At 27.9% G+C, this 21287-nt stretch overlaps 2 protein-coding genes across 8 annotated transcripts in view; both read right to left on the reverse strand.

Annotated features, from left to right (window-relative positions):
* Positions 1-5: 5 nt before the first annotated feature.
* LOC141526651 (adenylate cyclase type 10) lies at positions 6-13819 on the reverse strand. The gene is made up of 28 exons (XM_074241713.1): positions 13798-13819; positions 8747-8920; positions 8185-8460; positions 7999-8122; positions 7632-7927; positions 6603-6825; positions 6233-6536; positions 6014-6141; positions 5600-5749; positions 5405-5510; positions 4853-5352; positions 4623-4775; positions 4457-4544; positions 3694-3832; positions 3492-3632; positions 3245-3394; positions 3087-3168; positions 2811-2992; positions 2521-2631; positions 2326-2441; positions 1832-2149; positions 1608-1744; positions 1250-1539; positions 969-1167; positions 771-907; positions 597-711; positions 390-528; positions 6-297 (listed from the first exon to the last, which is right to left on the reverse strand). Exons 1-28 carry the CDS (start codon positions 13817-13819, stop codon positions 151-153), a joined length of 4947 nt encoding a protein of 1648 aa, XP_074097814.1. The 3' UTR covers positions 6-150.
* Positions 13477-21287, reverse strand: part of Brp (ELKS/RAB6-interacting/CAST family member bruchpilot) — a 61366-nt gene continuing 53555 nt past the window's right edge. For 4 of the 7 annotated variants that reach the window (XM_074245187.1, XM_074245218.1, XM_074245211.1 and 1 more), the window contains 8 exons: positions 20034-20291; positions 19759-19946; positions 19531-19588; positions 17172-18266; positions 16574-16734; positions 16355-16502; positions 16102-16248; positions 13477-16031 (listed from right to left, as the gene is read on the reverse strand). In XM_074245187.1, coding sequence (XP_074101288.1) covers positions 16102-16248; positions 16355-16502; positions 16574-16734; positions 17172-18266; positions 19531-19588; positions 19759-19946; positions 20034-20291 — 2055 coding nt within the window. In that variant the 3' untranslated portion in view covers positions 13477-16031. The other 3 variants (XM_074245203.1, XM_074245195.1, XM_074245221.1) reach the window with 3 other exon arrangements.

The following is a 21287-nucleotide window of genomic DNA, read 5'->3' on the forward strand; positions in this document are numbered from 1 at the left end:
TTTAATCAACCATAACAATGCCGTTATTACTATTATTATTATTATAATTAAATGAAATTTAAAAATATAAATATAATCTTTAGTCTATTTAATGAATTTTTGTACCTTATTATTTTATTTTATTAATTTATTTTTTTAAAACAGAAATTTTCATCTTTGTTTAGTTAAGTATTGAGGTAGCGGTAAAGTATAAAAGGCAATAGATTCTTTGTCAAAAGAATTTCGTTCTACATTTGATTGCAGATAATTTTCTTTCCATGAATTCTGTTGAGTAATTGACAGTGAATTAGTCCATGCCTGTAATTATTTGAATTAATTTTTAAAAAAATTTATGACCATTTAAAAGGTTGTAAGTTTTAAAAATAACTGAACTTTTTTTTTTTTCATACTTTTTCACAATGATTTATCCAGTCGTAAATAAATTGATTATTGATGTTATATGCAACATTTTTTGACTGTTTTAGAAATTTTACACTCGTCTGATGTCTTGATTGAATCATATTAAAATAGGCTTTCATGAAAACATATCTAAAAATTATAATTTTTTTTTTTTTATACGAAAGAATTCTTAATTCTAATAACAAAAAAATAATTACCGTGATAAAATAAATTTCGATGTTTTTATTATTTTTTCAATAATTTTAAATTGTTTTTTAATATCCGTTAGAATTATTTGAAGAGCATTTACATTTTTTCGATCGAGACTATGGACTAAAAATTATTTTGTTTTATTTTATGTATACTCAGATTTTTATTTAAAAAATTATTACCGTATGATAAAAGAAGACATTCGAGTTGGTTTATAGCGACAATAGATTCATTTAATGTAAATATTTTGTGTGAATCGATATTAATCGTTCTTTTATTCCAAATTTCAGCAGACTCCCATTCTTCTATTCTTAAATACCTTTAAGATAAAAATATATTTTATAATTTTTTTAATTTAACTCCAAGTGCTTTCTACTAACCAGAGTTCCATGCTAGTACAAAATCTTCTTTTCACTTCAACATCTTTTAGTTCAAGAATTATTTTACCTTCTTCTTGGTAATATTCTTCACATTTTTGCAAGGAGATCAATTTAATCCCTGTTTCTAATTGGATAGACAAACAAACTTCATAGTACCACATTCGAACTGATTTATCTACAGATGTATTATAAATTAATTCTAAAAAAAAAAAAAAAAAAACTTAAATAATATCTATGAAAATTTTAATTTTTATAATAATTTAAAAGTTTATTTTATTTACTCAATTCTTTGAGCAACGGAATCAGTTCTTCACATCGGTATTCGAGCATTAATGCGTAAATTAATTGAGATAAAATTAAAATTTTAAAATAATTAGATCTCACATTTTTAGATATTTGATAAACTATCAAACCCAAATCTGAAGCTTTTCTAATTTTATTTCTCAATAAACGAGCGTAAAAAATACTAATATATAATTTAACTATAGACTTTAATTCTTGTTCAGTGAGATCAGCGTTTTTATTGTCGCAGAATTTCATACCTTCGTTTTCTATATTCGTCATAAACACCCTAAAATTAATAATTTAGTAAATAAACATATTTCATTTAATCATTAATTGTTTAATAAAAAATTATACTCGTTATTAAATGTATGCCCAATAATTATAATGTTTGCAAAAGCTGTACAAAGTGTAACTAATTCTTGTTTTGACATTAACGCAGAACTCAAACTCCAAGATGCTGCAAGTTGAGCGTGTTCATACATTCCTTCCATCTAATAATAGTTAAAAAAAAAAGAAAAAGTATATTTTATTAGTTATATTGAATGTTTAAATATAATTTATAATTTAATATTTAATACCTGAAGAATGATAAACATTTCCGATAGACATTGCGAAAGTTGATCATGATACTTAGTAGCATCACCATTGTAATTATTGATCATGTGATTTTTTTTACACATCATAAACTTGAGTTGTTGGAAGAAATATTTCGCTTTCAATAAAATAATTGGATTACTATTAGGCCACCAATAACCCATACTTCGTATTGCATCTTTTAAATTATTTTTAACTTCTTCAATTTGTCCTGTATGTAAATCACACTTGGCTTGTAGAGTTTTTATTTTCCCTTTCAAATAAGGCACGGTAACTAATTCATCATCTCGTGCTTTAAATATCTGTTAAGATTAACCAAGTTTAATTTAATTCATCAATCATTTGAAGTAACTTTGGGCCATCGAGATTTAAAAAAAAAAAACTTGAAGTATTTCTTGACAAACGTAATTTTAAATCAAGATGATGAATCCAAAGTTACTACAATCGGTTTTATTGTAAAAATTAAAATTTATTTTACACGACTTAAAATATCATCTGCATCATTTAAGAGTTTCTTAGCTTGAGGTACATTAGAAATTTCTAAAAGCACTCTTGCAAATTCTAACATCGTTGTTAATGCTTTGTCTTTACGATCTAAAAAGTATTACCAACAAATTACTTTTATTCTTTATCAACTTGTATTATAATTTATAATAATTATGAAAATATCTACCGATACCCATGCAGTGGTCTAAAATTTGTGAATAAGTAGTAATCAGAATTAAATTACACTGACAATTAGTAAAGTTTAAATCAGAAAATAATTGGGGCGTTATTTCCGTTTCTGAATGCTTCATAAATTTAAAGTACCATTTCTTTGAATTTTCTTTTTCTAGTTGAAATAAAAAAAAAAAAAAATACAATACTAGATAACGTGATAAATGATTTTTAGGAACAATAATTTTTAAAAAACTATGTATATACTTTTTTGATTCTTTAAATTTTTGTAAATTCGATATGGACTTGAAAGTTCTAAAATATCATCAAGATCAATTTTTCGTTTTGAATTTTTCAAATATTCTTGATCAAAACTCAATAATTTTTTAAAAAGTTTATTTCCACAAGAATCACATCTTTTAGTATTATTTTCTATGTATCTTAAGGCTTTCTTATGAAACTCGATTTTTTGATTTTCAGTTAATAATCTATTTATAATGTTAATTTTTTTTTTACACTTAAAGTTAGATATGTTATGAAATTTCATAGATAAAGTTAAAAATAATATTTTTAAAAAATTACCTGTAAGTTATTTCACGAGATTTTGCGATTTTGAATCGTAGTAAATTACAAGACGCATATTTAGGAAGATCAATAAGTGGCTCTACAATAAAATTATAATATAAAAATTAAAATCGATAACTTAAATTATTTTATTTAACTATTAATATTATTGTGACCTCGTGCTTCAACGTTTATGCATCCGCATTTAATTTTAATATTATCGTATAGATTCCTAAATTTGCTAGTAAATATTTTAGGCCCCAGACTCCTAGTAAAATCTCCAGCTGCACATCCGATAATTCGTTTTTCAAATAGATTTATTACCGCTATTTATCAAAAATCATTTAACATAAAAAAGTATTTTTTTTTTTTTTTTAATTTAAAATTGAAAAATATCTAAATTTCATGATGAAAATTATTTACACAAGCCAATATCTCGAATTGATGTTTTTTCCATAAGTTTTTCCAGCAAACTTCTATTAATAGTCTCTCCCAACACAGCAGCGCATTTCAACAAAATTTGATCCATTGGTTTCAGCGAATCAAATAATTTGAGAAACAAAACTAAAAAACATAAAAAAAAAATCTCTTCAATTAGATTATATTATTGAATTAAATTTTTTACCGTCTGTGGCAAGTTCGGCATTAACATCCTCAAGTTGAAAATTTTTCCGAACTGTACAAATGAAAACATCTTTATTTTCTATTTCTTCTTCTTCTTCTTCTTCTTCTTTTTCTTCGTCGCCAAGTACCGAAATAGTTTCCTAATAATACAGAGAAAAAGAAAATTTTAGAGAAAAACTGCATAAATAATTAGATGAAATATATTTTAATTTTAATATTGATTTATGTTTGGAAAGTGAATAACAATGCATAAGTAAATGCTTTTTTGTATGTTTTTAAATTATATTTTTATAAAACCTGCTTTTTTGATAAATTAAGCAATAATAAATACTGATTAATCTATTAATAAAAATTCCTCTATTTCAATAAGTAATTAACAGCTATTTCAGTACTGACTTGGTCACTATTTCAATTAGTGGTTTGTTCATTATTTCGATTGGTGAATATTCACCATATAGTCGTGGTATACTTTTAACTATTTTAAATAGTGAATATTCATGACACTGAAGTTGGCAGACATTAAAAATTATTTTAAAATTTTTTAATAATGCAATTATTAAAAAAAAATTAATTAAAAAGTTTCACATGTGAAAATTAATAAAAAAAACAATTAAAAATTTTTAGAAGCATTTTTTTATTGTAATTGATTTGTTATTAAAATTTTCAAAATTGACAGCTGACAGCTAACTTCAGTATTATGAATATTCACTATTAAATAGTGAACTTTCACTATTTTAATTTTAGACAGTAAAAACAGAAAATACCTCATAACTATTTTCATACATTCTCCATCCATCGTTACGTGTTGAAATTTCTTCTTTTTCTTCTGTACGAGAACCAGATGGCAATTGTCTTGGAATTTAATTTTCAAAATAAATTATTAAAAAAACAATAAATAAATAAACAATTGTTATCGTCAATACAAATTACGTTTTAATCATCTTCATAGGTGGAGTAACTAGACCCATTTTTTTTAACATTTCTCTCGAGACTCTTTTTATTTCAATGCCTCCGACTTGCATTAAACTTATGAGATAACTTTCAATCCAGCCTGAATTACCCATACTTCTTTCTTGAATAACTCTGCAGAAAATATGCAATTTATTATTATTCATAAACGTTTTTATCATTATTTATTATCATTGTCAATTAAAAAATACTTTTCTAATTCTGGAGGGATAGCAACGACTCTTAAAAATTGACAAACCAGACCCGCATGATACCACTTATCCAATCCTTCAAGATTTACTATTCTTGCTTTTTTTTCTAACACTTCATAGAGTTTTTTTTCATCATCAATCAGACTAAAAACAAAAAAAATTCTCTCTTGATTTATAATTGTTGGAATTAAAGTCAGTGATTCCTTGTCAATAAACTCGGCGTCATCAATCAAAATCACCCATAAGTCTTTGAAACACTCGTCCACCAACTTGGCAATGAATTCATCTACACGCTTTTTTTTTTCGTTTTCCAACAAAGTTGATTTACGGGAATTAAATTTAAAGTCCACGTTAAATATTTCATTTAATAAATAAAAATATTCTTTTCCATCAGTAGACTTTAAATGATCTGAAAGAATTTCTTCACGATCTTCTTTAGTGGTTTCGATTTTAAAGCCCAGTGGAACACAGAATATAAAATTAATGAAGGAATATGGTACCTAAAAATTTAAATATTTTTATTTGACTATAAAAATATCATTCAAGTCCTACTTCTTGGTCATTATCTGTAAGGCTTATATAATTGCAAGCAGTATTTTCGGGAATAATTTTTGATATTTCATCTAGTAATCGCGTTCGTCCAACTCGAGGTTCACCTCTAAAAAAAAAAAAAAAAAAAAAAAAAAAAAAAAAAAAAAAATCAATGAGCAATTTCTTCTTCTTGATTTTTAATTATTTTTGTTGTACCTAATTAGTAAAATATTTGTATTTTTCAATGAAAACTCTGAGTTATTCCAATTACTCCGAGCTTCAGTCAACAACGATTCAAATAATTTCAATTGTATTGTCCGGCCTAGTAATGGATACACTGCTGTTGTCATTTCTGAATCTTGAACTCTAAAAAATAATTTTATTTTAATTTTTTTGATCAATATCTTCAATATTTAAGATTAAAAAGAAATGAAAATGAAGTTAGCTGACATTTCAAAATTTTTAGGAATTTTTTTTTTTTTAATTTTAATTAAACAATTAAAAAAAATTGTCACATGTAAAAAATTTTTTAGAAATATTTTTTTAGTTGTAATTTAATTAAAAAAAAAAAAAAATCAAAAATTTTTAGACGTCTGCTAACATCAGTTTCATAAAAAAATGATTAATTACTGGACTTGTTCAAGAAATTCATATACAGGACCGACATTTGAAATTCCTTTTAAATGTTTAGCTTCTTGCAAAATAAAATGTCCGGATTCAAGCCGTGAATAAAGAAAACTTTCTCTGTCACAAATAACCTGAAAAATAAAAATTTTTATATTGTAAAAATCCTTTGATAAAATTAACAATTTAATTTTGATTATAATTGATGTTTAACAATAATTTTACTTTATTAGTATAAGCAACCATAAGCCTAGCAGCTTTATTGACTGGCATTCCAATAACAGTATACTCTCTTCTTAGAGTATGACCCACAACTCCACAGTAAGTCATACCAGTTGACACTCCTACAGTCACAGAATTAATATTTTCAAAAGCACATAGCGCACTTTTTAACTTTGAAGCACAGCGAAGTCCTATTTGAGCTTCTAATTCTTGTTTGCCACCTCTAAGACCAAAAATGCATAGAAACATAAGGTCTTTGTCGAATAATGATACTTTATTTACACAACCTTGAAGTTTATCAACGATCCTTGGGAATTAATAATATTACATTATAAAAAGTAATCTAAGTTTAACAAATAATGAATTTACTTACCCACAGACACGCTTGAAAGCTTTGTTAACAATAGAAATTAGAGTTCTTTTTTTGACGTTGCTGTCAGTAACAACATTTATAAAAACAATTACAATCTGACGAATTTCAGCAAGATGTTCCAGTGGTTCATTCAGTTCAACAGATCGAACTACGGGCTTCAGCATATAGCTTCGCAGCTCATTTTTCAAGTGCTGTGCAGTTACATTAACTACTTTTGGTCTAACTAAAAAATTATTTCGTTTAATTATTATCATAATTTGTATAATTTATAGTTAAAATAATATGATGCTGAAATTAGTCAGTTTTTCAAATTTTTATAGCAAATTTTTACAATGAAAAAAATCTTTTAAAAATTTTCCACTAATAATTTTTTTTTAATTTTCACAAGTGGAATTGTTTAATTAAATTTTTTTCATAACAATTTCATTGCTATAAAAGTCTAAAAAAATTACTAATGTCAATTAATTATTTACAAGGGAGTCCACCTTATTTTTGGCTATATCTAGGTGAAAAATTAACATTTTTAATTCTTTTTAAATTCTGCTTGTTTTACGGCACATTTATGCGCCAGCTGAGATTCTAAACTCAATAAGTTATATAGGTCTTTAAGAATAAAATTTTTGATTACTTGTTTAACTTGGACGTTTGAAGTGCATTCTAAATTACCGCATAGTAGAGCTATTAAATTGCATTAATGTTTTTTATATATATATATATATATATATATATATATATATATATATATATATATTTTTTTTTTTTTTTTTGAAAAGTACATAAAAAAAAAAACGAACAATTAAAAAAAAGTTAAGTATCATCATTTTCTAAAAAATTTATAAATTTTTTTGAAAATTTGATAAAATTAAGATAATCAACTTTTTTTTATAATTGTTCATTTTTTTATGTATTTAAAAAAAAAATATATCAAAATTTTCAAAAAAAAATTTTGTTTAAAAAAATGAAAATTAAAATAATGGACCTCACTTGTAAATAATTACCCAGTTTTCAATGTCTTAAAATAATACCTACGACTGTAATCAATAGTGGACTTGAATGTATCATTTCTAATATGATCTTCAAAACGAGCAACAACCGAGGAATCTTTGTCGTACGGATTGTCGTCATCTTTTGTAGTTTCTGTCGAGTTGGTTTTGTCACTATCCAGAGAAGAAATCCACGATTCATCTTTGTAATCCTCTTTGGAGTGCTCCCACATTGTTGAACTTGCTAAAATAAGTGTGTGTCGATCCGGAAGAATTTTGAAGACATAATCGCTTGGATTGGCCCACTGCCAGCTACTTGGAGCCACGAGAATATCACCGCCCCTTATTAGTTAATAAGTGAAACTCAATAATTAATTTATAATTGACTTTAACAATTCAATCTCATATTCAACCTGCAAAGAGTCTCTGCATGTTTTACATCCCAGACAGGTTTGCCAGTTATAATGTAATGAGACATCTGCTGCGGGTCACCGATTGATGTAAAATATATTTTTCCAGAAGCAATGGCTAATTTAACTGGGAAAATACATGCATAATTATATTTTAAGTAGTTATTGATTTTTGAAGAGGTTGAGTACCTTTTAAAGTAACTCCAATGTCGGTACTGTAAGTTCCAAAGTGTTTTTGAATTATACAAGCTGTCTGCATTGCTTTTGTCGCCATATCTCGCATCATCATTCCTTCTTGTAGCTTCCACATAACGATAAATGCATCTCCCGAAAATTTTAAAACATCTCCGTTATGAGACAAAATTTCTTGAACTATTGGACCGATGTAACTGTTAAGTGTCTCTGTTAATTTTGATGGACCACTTTTTCCAGACCGTGTATATTTTTCTGTTATTTCAGTAAACCCTAGTTTATAAATTGTAAAAATTGTACATTTAATAAGTAATTACAATTTTTAATTTTAATTTGACAGACATTAGAAATTTTTAAAAAATTTTTTAGTTATGAAATTATATGAAAAAAATTTAATTAAAAAAATTCACATGTGAAAATTAATAAAAATTACAAGTGAAAATTTTTAGAAGCATTTTATTATTATAATTGACAAAAATTTTTTAAATTAATACCTGACGGCTAACTTCAGTATTGTACTTTAATTCGTCTTCACAAAAATTAAAAAAATTACACTTACCTGAAATATCTCCCAGCATCAATGTTGTGTAATATTCTCGAGTACTATAATCATTGTAATGATCTAAAATTTCATCTGGACACATTGAAGCGAATATCTCAGTATGTTTTTCAATTTTTAGAAGTTCAGAAACTCTTCTTTTTTCTCTAACATTTCCAAAACTTTTTCGAGCCACTAAAAATAAAAAACTTAAATGTGTGTTTCATTAAAAAAGAATGATGCTCAGAAGAAAAATTTAAATAATTATTTACTGGTTACTTTTTACAAACAAAAATTTAATTATTTCAAAAATAAGGTTACGTTAAATTGACACTTAACTAAAAAAAAAATGAAAATAAATTTATGAAAATTAACTTAGCAGATAGTTAATAATTTTTGTAACAAATAAATTATGGCAAAAAAAAATTGACATTTAGAAATTTAAAAAAAATACAAATGCAATTTTTTAAAAATAATTTTTTGGAGCAAATTTATTTTTTTTTAAAAATTAAAAAATTTGTCAAGTGAAAGCTAACTTTAATGTCATAATAAATTTAGCAGATATTTAATAATTTTCAGAATTTTTTCTAACAAATAAATTATGGCAAAAAAAATTAGGAAAAAAAAATTGACATTTAGAAATTTTAAAAAATTAAAAATGCAATTTTTTAAAAATAATTTTTTGGAACTAATTTTTTTATACAATAAAATTTAAAAATTCTCTAGTGACTGCTAACTTTAATGTCGTAAAAAAAAAAAAAAAAAAAAAAATGAAGAAACAATGATTACCAGGAACAAGGAAGAAATAATTAAACATTCAATGACAATAGACAATATGTGTTTATTCATTTAATATTTTTCGCGATATAGGTACTTATAATGACTTTTCGCTCTAACAGATCGCTGTCTACAACGTGACGGCCAAAATTTTTTTTTTATTGTGCCTGGCCTTACTATTCGTTATTGTGCTTGAAATCTATAGTGATGGATCAACATTTTTTCATATATTCTGGTTTTGTTTTCATTGTTTTCATTTATGATTTTTTTTTATTATTTCGCTCTCATACTTTAGATTTCATTTTAAAAGAAACTCACATTATTTTGGGTTTGCGATTTAATAATTAAATATTGTATTCGAAAGCCAGCAGAAATGCTGAATGTAGACGATGAGTATAAATGTAAGTCTTATTTTGGATATCAGGATATGATAGAATTTTTTGACTATTCTAATAATTCAAATAAATAATTATTATGTTATTTTATTTATTTAGATTTTTCTTTATTATTGAAATACGAGATATCAAACGTGATTATTCTCGGTGTGCTTTTATTATTTATTCTTTAATCATTTTTTCTTTAAATATTAATTCTGTTTGTTTATTTGTTGTCATAAGTAGGAAAAGCGAAATGCGATGTACTTTGGCGTATGAAAAGCATCGCAAAGGGCAAAGAAGTAAATCGACAGTTCATCGAGATGTGCATCCGGAATTTTTTTTTTTGGTTTTTTTTTTGTTGTATACATACTATATAATACTTTTGTTATTTAATAATTTTTTCGGTATTTAACGACAAGTTGTTTTTTTTTAAACTTTTGTTTCTAAATTACATTCCAATTACATACAATCCGCCTCACTAATGATTCATGTAGACGGTACACTAACGATTGACGTCTTTTCGTCATAATAATAAATATTATCATGGCTTCTTTTCTATATATTTTTAAATGACGAACGTGACGCATTATATAATGGCACACAGCATGGCAGTTGCAACAATGTACTTTGATAATTTTTTTTTGTATTATTCTTTAGCCTTAACAATTATATTTGTTTGACTAATCTAAACTTAAATCGTTATTATGTAATTCTGACATTTAATCCATTCATTCAAAATCTTTGATAGTATTATGTATTACACTCTCATTCTTTATAGCTTTCTGCGACTGCTTTTATTATTTATATTTATAATCTCTTTCTTCTTTTTAATTGAGATGATATTTAAATAGTTTATTACATTGTAAATTATGTAGATTTTCAACACAGAATCGCGAAAATAGGCGAGTATTTATTTATTTTTTTTAAATTGATTCATTAAAGATTATTTATTATTATTATTGTTATTATATGTATATATTAGTTATTATAATGTATCATCATCAACATATTCTTAGTAATATATATACACACATATTAATTGTAATTACATTCTCGAAGATACAATTGTCATTTATAATTTATAAACAAATATATTCACGCGATAATTTAAATACTTAATTATAGTTTGGTTAATTAATAATTATAAACATTACATAGCGCATAACATGTAGAAATTATTTTTTATTTTTTTTTTAATTTTTTTCTTTCTTCTTTAAACTTTTATTCATTTTTGATCTAATATTCATTTATTCATTTTTAATCTCTCTCTCTCTCTCTCTCTCTCTCTCTCTCTCTCTCTCTCTCTCTCTCTCTCTCTCTCTCTCTCTCTCTCTCTCTCTCTCTCTCTCTCTCTCTCTCTCTCTCTCTCTCTCTCTCTCTCTCTCTCTCTCTCTCTCTCTCTCTCTCTCTCTCTCTCTCTCTCTCTCTCTCTCTCTCTCTCTCTCTCTCTCTCTCTCTCTCTCTCTCTCTCTCTCTCTCTCTCTCTCTCTCTCTCTCTCTCTCTCTCTCTCTCTCTCTCTCTCTCTCTCTCTCTCTCTCTCTCTCTCTCTCTCTCTCTCTCTCTCTCTCTCTCTCTCTCTCTCTCTCTCTCTCTCTCTCTCTCTCTCTCTCTCTCTCTCTCTCTCTCTCTCTCTCTCTCTCTCTCTCTCTCTCTCTCTCTCTCTCTCTCTCTCTCTCTCTCTCTCTCTCTCTCTCTCTCTCTCTCTCTCTCTCTCTCTCTCTCTCTCTCTCTCTCTCTCTCTCTCTCTCTCTCTCTCTCTCTCTCTCTCTCTCTCTCTCTCTCTCTCTCTCTCTCTCTCTCTCTCTCTCTCTCTCTCTCTCTCTCTCTCTCTCTCTCTCTCTCTCTCTCTCTCTCTCTCTCTCTCTCTCTCTCTCTCTCTCTCTCTCTCTCTCTCTCTCTCTCTCTCTCTCTCTCTCTCTCTCTCTCTCTCTCTCTCTCTCTCTCTCTCTCTCTCTCTCTCTCTCTCTCTCTCTCTCTCTCTCTCTCTCTCTCTCTCTCTCTCTCTCTCTCTCTCTCTCTCTCTCTCTCTCTCTCTCTCTCTCTCTCTCTCTCTCTCTCTCTCTCTCTCTCTCTCTCTCTCTCTCTCTCTCTCTCTCTCTCTCTCTCTCTCTCTCTCTCTCTCTCTCTCTCTCTCTCTCTCTCTCTCTCTCTCTCTCTCTCTCTCTCTCTCTCTCTCTCTCTCTCTCTCTCTCTCTCTCTCTCTCTCTCTCTCTCTCTCTCTCTCTCTCTCTCTCTCTCTCTCTCTCTCTCTCTCTCTCTCTCTCTCTCTCTCTCTCTCTCTCTCTCTCTCTCTCTCTCTCTCTCTCTCTCTCTCTCTCTCTCTCTCTCTCTCTCTCTCTCTCTCTCTCTCTCTCTCTCTCTCTCTCTCTCTCTCTCTCTCTCTCTCTCTCTCTCTCTCTCTCTCTCTCTCTCTCTCTCTCTCTCTCTCTCTCTCTCTCTCTCTCTCTCTCTCTCTCTCTCTCTCTCTCTCTCTCTCTCTCTCTCTCTCTCTCTCTCTCTCTCTCTCTCTCTCTCTCTCTCTCTCTCTCTCTCTCTCTCTCTCTCTCTCTCTCTCTCTCTCTCTCTCTCTCTCTCTCTCTCTCTCTCTCTCTCTCTCTCTCTCTCTCTCTCTCTCTCTCTCTCTCTCTCTCTCTCTCTCTCTCTCTCTCTCTCTCTCTCTCTCTCTCTCTCTCTCTCTCTCTCTCTCTCTCTCTCTCTCTCTCTCTCTCTCTCTCTCTCTCTCTCTCTCTCTCTCTCTCTCTCTCTCTCTCTCTCTCTCTCTCTCTCTCTCTCTCTCTCTCTCTCTCTCTCTCTCTCTCTCTCTCTCTCTCTCTCTCTCTCTCTCTCTCTCTCTCTCTCTCTCTCTCTCTCTCTCTCTCTCTCTCTCTCTCTCTCTCTCTCTCTCTCTCTCTCTCTCTCTCTCTCTCTCTCTCTCTCTCTCTCTCTCTCTCTCTCTCTCTCTCTCTCTCTCTCTCTCTCTCTCTCTCTCTCTCTCTCTCTCTCTCTCTCTCTCTCTCTCTCTCTCTCTCTCTCTCTCTCTCTCTCTCTCTCTCTCTCTCTCTCTCTCTCTCTCTCTCTCTCTCTCTCTCTCTCTCTCTCTCTCTCTCTCTCTCTCTCTCTCTCTCTCTCTCTCTCTCTCTCTCTCTCTCTCTCTCTCTCTCTCTCTCTCTCTCTCTCTCTCTCTCTCTCTCTCTCTCTCTCTCTCTCTCTCTCTCTCTCTCTCTCTCTCTCTCTCTCTCTCTCTCTCTCTCTCTCTCTCTCTCTCTCTCTCTCTCTCTCTCTCTCTCTCTCTCTCTCTCTCTCTCTCTCTCTCTCTCTCTCTCTCTCTCTCTCTCTCTCTCTCTCTCTCTCTCTCTCTCTCTCTCTCTCTCTCTCTCTCTCTCTCTCTCTCTCTCTCTCTCTCTCTCTCTCTCTCTCTCTCTCTCTCTCTCTCTCTCTCTCTCTCTCTCTCTCTCTCTCTCTCTCTCTCTCTCTCTCTCTCTCTCTCTCTCTCTCTCTCTCTCTCTCTCTCTCTCTCTCTCTCTCTCTCTCTCTCTCTCTCTCTCTCTCTCTCTCTCTCTCTCTCTCTCTCTCTCTCTCTCTCTCTCTCTCTCTCTCTCTCTCTCTCTCTCTCTCTCTCTCTCTCTCTCTATCTCTCTATCTCTCTCTCTCTCTCTCTCTCTCTCTCTCTCTCTCTCTCTCTCTCTCTCTCTCTCTCTCTCTCTCTATCTCTATCTCTATCTCTATCTCTCTATCTCTATCTCTATCTCTCTATCTCTCTATCTCTCTCTGACACTCACTCTTTCATTCGTATTAGTTTTTTTGTAATGAAAAATTTAAAAATGTGATTTGAGTCCAAAGCGATTATAAATTCTGATTTACTGCAAATAATTCGTGATTTGATATTGAAAATATTTATCAACTTTTTTTGTTTTCAGCATCAAGTACGAATAATTTACCCGCAAGTCCATTTGTGTTCATTATAATATAATAGTGTTTTTACATAAAAAACACTCATAAATACTAAACAGTCGATTCAAAAAGTAATAAAAACAATCTCTCACTTAAGATTCATTGTAATAAATTTTTTTTCCGGACATACTTAAACATACACTTTAAAATTTTTGTCATTATTATTATCATCATCTGACAAATAAAAAAAAAATTACTTGTACATTTGAGTAAATTAATTCAATTGAAGAAGAAAAATTATAACGACGATAATAGCAATAATTATTTGATTAAAAAAAAACATTGTATCGTGTATTATTGATTTTTGTTTGCAACTATATATTTATTATTTTCTAACACTATTATTATAACACTTTATTTTTTTCTATAATTTTTTAAATTATCTATTCGAGTAATTTTTAAATTTTCTTTTTAAATATTTTTATATATTTATATAGAATAATTAATCGAGCATCATCTATAACACGGTGCACTGAAACTCTGAATTATCTTTGAAAATAATAATGATAAGTATTTTTTGTTTTATTTCAAATTTGAATTAACTATATGTATCAACAAGAATCTTAAATTGATTACACTGTTAATTGATAAGACGATACAAAAATCGTCTGTTGAAACAATCATTCATAATCAACAATACGCTCATTTAACGATTAATAATAATTATTTTTTATATTATTCTGATTAATTATGACATAACATGATGATATAGGCTTGATATGACAGTGGCACGTCGATTGATTGTTAATCAATCGGACCCTAGACAACCCTGTTGTCACATTTTCTAAAAATTCTATTTCTTCTCTGAATTAATCTTCTTTTAATTTATATCCCACTAATTATTTTCTTGCCATAATACCACTATATAAATTACTTGCAAAGTATATTCACTGCTTTTCTTCGTCAATACTCATAATATTATAATAATAATCTATTAAGGACTTTAAGACTGGATTTAATCATCGATAAATTTATCTTCTTATTTAATCGTTTGTTTTTTTTCTCTTCTTTTACCCAGTAATCGACGGAAATTTTCGTTAATTCAATTTTTAATTATATTTCAGCAAATAGACAGGTTTAATCTCTTTACATAAATTAACAATGTATATATTTATATAATATTTATATGTTTGAGATATTAAAGATTAATGAAAGCTATTTACAAAAGATATTTTAGTGTCTTAAGTAAATACAAGTCTCTGGATTTTTAAAATTGTGAAATTAGATAATAAATGGTAAAAAGTAAAGACTGTAAAATCTAAAGTATTATAATTAATAATTAATAACATATAAAAGAATACGTATATATATTTACAAAACTCAATTAGTGCCGTGGGTATTTTTGTATATTAATGCTACAAGGAATAAACTAGTTAATATTAATATTATTATTATTATAAATATTAAATATTAAATATAATTATATCTCATGGACCTTCTAACCATCAGCTAATTATTCAACAAAGTCTTGATAATCCAGCAATTCCAATAATTACTTTGGATAATTAAAACTTGCTTTTCATTAATTTCATTAATTACATAATTCCATCAGGCTTATTATATATACCATATTTTTTATTAATTTTAAATAAGATGCCTTTTTAATATTTAAACATTTTAGTTTTTTGTTGCGATCATTATTGTCAAACATGATAAACGATATTCAGCACCTGCTAATATTTGAAACACTCAAACATCAGATCGAAGCCTTGATATATCTTACACAAAACCAGAAAAGTTTACTATTTCTATTCGCAACGAATTTACACGATTTATTATTAGATAAATATTATTGCTTAGAGTATAATTTATTCCTCACATAAATTAATTGTAATATTTTTGTTAGTTTCACATCTCCGTACTTGTTTTAGTTTCTAAAACTATTAATACTATTACACTGGCACCCTTTATATATAAATAATATAATATAATTGTCTTGGACCCGTGACGTAAAATCCAAATTAAAAAAAAAAAAACTGAATAATTTACTGTAATTTTTGTTAACAAAAAAAAAAAAAAAAGTAAAAACATAATTTATATTGAACTATAATTTTTTTTTTTTTTTTATTTTTGAACATTCCAAATTAATAAATAATTATTGACCCTTTTAAATTGGTGGTAGCTTTTATGAAGTGACCGTGGAGATTAATACGGATGTTATTGATCGACGAATGCGTTCCAAAAATAATTGAAGAAATATTTCAAACTCTTCTTTCAGCTCCTAAAATTAATATAAATTATTAATAAAATTTTAACAAATAATTTTTTTACCTTAAAAAAAAAAAACTTGCCTATCGCGATGTCTCAGAAACACTTTGTGAATTACCTAGATAGTCTTCATCTTCGACAAACGTGGGTTCAAGAATTTTAGAAACAATTGTTGATTCAGTCGCAGAGTCACTTGATTCCTCTTCAGATAATTCTATGCACTTTCTATCCTATTAAATTAGTTTTTTTAATAGAAAGGATGAATACAAAGAAGTTTGATAATCGATTATAGATAATAGGTAATTATTTAGCGTCAAGCAAAAAAATAAATCTCACCTCTTTTTTTAATTCATCAAGTAATCTTGCTTTATCGGCTTTCAATAGTTCCATTTGATCGAATTGAGTTACCGTTTTTCCTGCTGAAAGCTCTAATAATGCCAGATGTGCATCTTTCTCTGATAATGCTGCTTTCAAACTTTCACACCTACAGTAAATTTAATTTAAATTTAAAAAAGGTAATCTTGTAATTTTATAAATATTTATGGTTTTAATTACCTTAAGTGATGAAGATCTTTTAGTTGGATTCTTCTTTCATCTTTCAGGCGCTTCAAATTCTTTTCGCATTTTAAGAATTTTTTAATTAGAGACCGGCATGAGTGACATTTTAACGCGTTCGTTGATTGTAAAGTTGTTCCTTTCTGTTCTAACTTTTTTACCTGATAAATTCATTTATTCTGATAATGTTAATATTAATAATAATTCAACTATGTCGACAAAATTTAATAGATGCATCATAAAGTTTAATTTTAGCCATTAAATAGTTTTGCGCTAGACAGTTTAATATATACTCTGACTATATTTACTATCGGTAATGCAATTTCTCTACTTAGTATCATAAAAAAACTGACACGGAAACTAGTACGGCGATAAAACTTCGTATTAAATCATACTAAGTATCAAACAAATTCAATATTATTTAAAAATTTATTATTCAAAATATTTAACTATTAATGTAAATTCAATAAAAATAAACCTTCAAATCTCACTTGAAAAACATTTCAGCTTAAACTTCTTTTAGCTAAAAAAAAAAAAAAAAAAAAATGATGCATCTACATACTGTTTAAATTTTAATTTTTAATCATTTCTATCTTACCCTGTCAATAGAATCCTCTTTACTATTTTCTGTTTGCTTGAATTTTCTTTCAGCTTCATTAGCAATCACGACACTGTCTCTAAGTGCAGCTCTCAGCTCTTTATTTTCATTTTTTTCTTTAGTAAGATTAAGCTCCAATTGTTTTTGATGCTCTTCTTTTCTCTTAATAACATTCAATAGCTCTTCTATTTCTTCTAAATCCATTCTATCACCAAATACCCGTTCAAGTGAGTCTATTTCTTCTTCCAACTGTTGAATTTTTTCATCTCTCACTCTTATCTCTTCTTTCAGCACTCCAATATCCTCAGCTTCATACTCACTCAATTCTATTTTCATACTTTTCATCTCATCGACCATTTTAAATATTTTGTCTTGCAGCTCAATTACTTGTTGTTCATAGCCTTGAATACTATTGTCTTTTTCCGATATCGCATGTTCCATTTCTTTCATTTTAACCTCTTTATTATAAATAACCTTCTTAATAATCTGCATTTTTTCATCATCATCAAAATTATTGAGTAATTCATCGTCACATAAATTATTTGTATTTTTAATCGGTTCTCTTCTCATAAATTCTTTATCTAATGTTTCAATTTTTTTCAATAACTGTTCTATTCTTTCTTCCCGATCTTGTAGTTTTTGTTTGAGCGCGTCAACGTTGTGGCTCTTGACATATTCTTCAAGATGTGTCACCATTTGTTCCAATTCAATAATACGTGTTTTCTCTATTCCCACGTCGTCATTTCTCTCGATCCAGCTTTCCAAATCACGTATTCTGCGTTCTTTCAAATCAACTTGACATTTAAGATCATGCAATTCTTTAACGTCAGGATTTTGTTTAAGAAAATCTTCAAACTCCGCTACAGTAGTTTCTAGTTTATGGATTTTCGATAGCTTCTTCTTTATTATTTTTTGCAATTCGACGATACCATTTGTCTCTGAATGGCTATTTAGAAAGTCTTCAATCGATTGTATCTCCATTTCCAATTCATAAATTCTCCTGTCTTTTAATTTCAATTCTCCTCGCCACATTTCGATGTCATTATTGGTAATGCCATTATTTATTTCATCAGAATTGTAATAGTTTTCTTTTATCTTCTTTGTTGTAATTTCATTTATTTATTTATTTTTTTTTTGAAGTACATCATGGAACGAGACGTAAAATTGTGAGGAAATTGTATACAGCAAAAAAAAAAAAAAAAAAAGAAGAAAACAAAATAATTAATCGATTTCTATTGTAATGACTAATTTATTAATTTTGAAAAAGAAGAAACTTTTTGAATGGTTGTATTATAAATTATTTTTAATATCGGTCACTGTTTATTGTTTATCCGTTAAAGTTATTATTTATTTTTTAATAAACTCTCATACTGTTGTTTTTTAATCGTAATTTTATAATTTAACAAAATTTTTTTCAAATAAAAAAAAATTATCTAACAACTTAATTTTTATTAAAGAGTTTAGAATTTTCACATTCTAGAATAATTCGTACTTGCGCCACTAAGTAGCTAAAATTTATAATTTACGCTTGCAAGGTTTTAAGCACGTCGTTTAATATTGAAGTTCTGTAAATTTTAACGACAGTGGCATTGCCCGAACTCGGCACTTAAGAAAAAAAAATACACTGTTTATTAGTGGTCACAATATTACTCGTCCAGGTAAATTAATTGGCTATCACGGGGAATAATTAACCAGTTTCACTGATGACCCGGAGTGCTGCAAAATATAAAATATTTGTCTGAGGTATAAATTCGGACACTGTAACACATACGTTCGTAATTTTTTATTGTTGCCGTTGATTTGTTGATAAATTGTTTCTATGTTTCACCATTCTTTTTAAGTTTTCTTTGTCACACTTAACTATTAATTTATTTTAAATATTATTATTATCTTTAATTTAATAGTTATTGTTAATAATTTATTATTATCACTATTTTTTTAATTATTAATACATTAATGGTCATTATTAATTCACGTAAAGTCGTAAATTTTAAATCAAATGTCCTGTCATTTAATTTTTTTATCATCCTGTATATGTTTCAGTAAAAAGTTTTATAGTCAAATTTAATAGTCACATATTAACCACTCTCAATAGCAAATTGTACTAAAAAGAATGGAAGAAGCGTCCCCAACATAAGAGTTGCTTTAGAAGAAGCTTTTTAAGAATCCAGCTGGACCCGCCTGTTTATTTTTTTTATATTACAACCATTCAATAAAGAAGAAATAATTTTTTTAATAAAATAGTAATTAAACGTGTTACAATTTTTATTAGAATCCATGATAGCGTGAAAATAAATAAATATAATGTTAATGTTAGTTATTAGTTAAAATATTGATGGAATAAAAAAAATTTACTGACCTCTTGTTGCTGTGCAGTTGTGGCTTGTTTTAATTTAGCTTGTGCGGCTTTAAGAGCGCTGAAATAATACAATAATAATCAAAAGTGTTGTTATTATTATATTAAAATAAAAAAAAAATAATTTAGTATAAAAAGTATGTTAATTCATAACACAACAGTAGAGAGAAGAAAGAAATTCTGTTGGCCGCAAGTTTATGAATATTTTATACTTAAAAACTAAAAACTTACTCTTGAAGTTCGCGTATCTGTTTTTCTTTCGAATTTTGTTCTTCTTGCGTCATTTGCATGAGCTGAAGCAATCTCTCTGTTTCCGCGGAACTTCTTCCAGCTTCTTCTTTCGCTCTTTCCAGTTCTTTTTCTGCAGTGTCCAGGGCTTTTTGCATTTCTGCCAGTCTTTTATCTGGCGATCCACCACTCTGAAATAAAATTTATTGTCATACATTTACAGCTTAAACTTATACATTATAAATTTAAAAGACATTTATCCAAAAGTTATTATATACCTTTTGAAGTTGTTGCTCCAATTGATCCATTTTTGCTTTTCTCTTTTTCAAGTCCTGGTCTAAAGTTTGTAGTGCTCTTTCTTTTTCTTCAACAGCTCTCATTCTAGCGTCTGATGTTCTCGCGCGTTCCTCAATCTGCTTCCTCTGCTCCTCCAACTGACGTCTGTGTTCTTCTAATTGTTTTTTTTCCTGGCTAGTATCGGCGCCAGGTTTGGCTCCGCCAGCTTGCAGTTTCTTGCTCGCTTCGTGTAGATCCACCTGTGTGATTTTATAATATCATAATAACTTTTATAAAATTATATCATCGTTATATAAAACGATTTTTCAATAAAAATTTTATAATACTTTAACTACTCATATAGAAATGTTATAAAATGCGCAAATAAAAAGCTTCGCACAATTCCTTTACACGATTATTATCTCATAAATAAAATTACATTTAAACTTTCCAATAACTTCGCTTAATGTATAAAACAACTAAATATCAACTCATAAAATTATAATGATATTTAAAATATATAAAAGTAACTTAAATTAAAATTATAATAAAATAATCAATGATCGCATCACATTAAATTACAAAATACAAACAAATGTGATTTCGTGATAACATAAAATTCACACTCACGTACATACATTATGCATTTTACGTTTATAATAATAATAATAATAAAAGTAATAATCATAACAAAAAAATTTTTTAATGCTTATTGATTAGAAAAGGATTTAGTACATTAATAATTAAGTTCGTTTATAACTTTATAAATAATATTATTACAAACTTTTAATTATCTTGAAATCGTACTCTAATAATTAAGTTCATATCAGTAATCAAAATTAATTAATAATCCATAGTTGATTAATAGGTTAATCAAATATATACATACGATAATTAAGTTTATTATCTAATGAAATTATATACTAATTGGCTTGTACAAATAATTTTTCATTAATTTTATATTAAATTAAATATTTTTTATAACTGAATCCTTTTCATTAATAATGATTCATAACATAAATTAATACATCAATAAAAAATATTAAGAAGAAATAAATAATTGATAATTATAAATAAATAGTTCAAAAATTGAAAATCTACTTATTAAGCTACATTCCCAAGAAAATAGTGATAGAAACGAGGTAGTTTATAAAATTATTGATCAGTAATAAAATAAAAAGTAAATACAAGATTAAAACTCGTTACTTTCACCAAATTCGAGTGCGTATATGGAGATAAAAATATAAAATAGTAGC

This window comes from Cotesia typhae, unplaced genomic scaffold, assembly GCF_013202065.1.
Source record: "Cotesia typhae breed Kobodo isofemale line unplaced genomic scaffold, CoteBio_Ctyphae contig_11, whole genome shotgun sequence".
NCBI classification, from domain to species: Eukaryota; Metazoa; Arthropoda; class Insecta; order Hymenoptera; family Braconidae; genus Cotesia; species Cotesia typhae.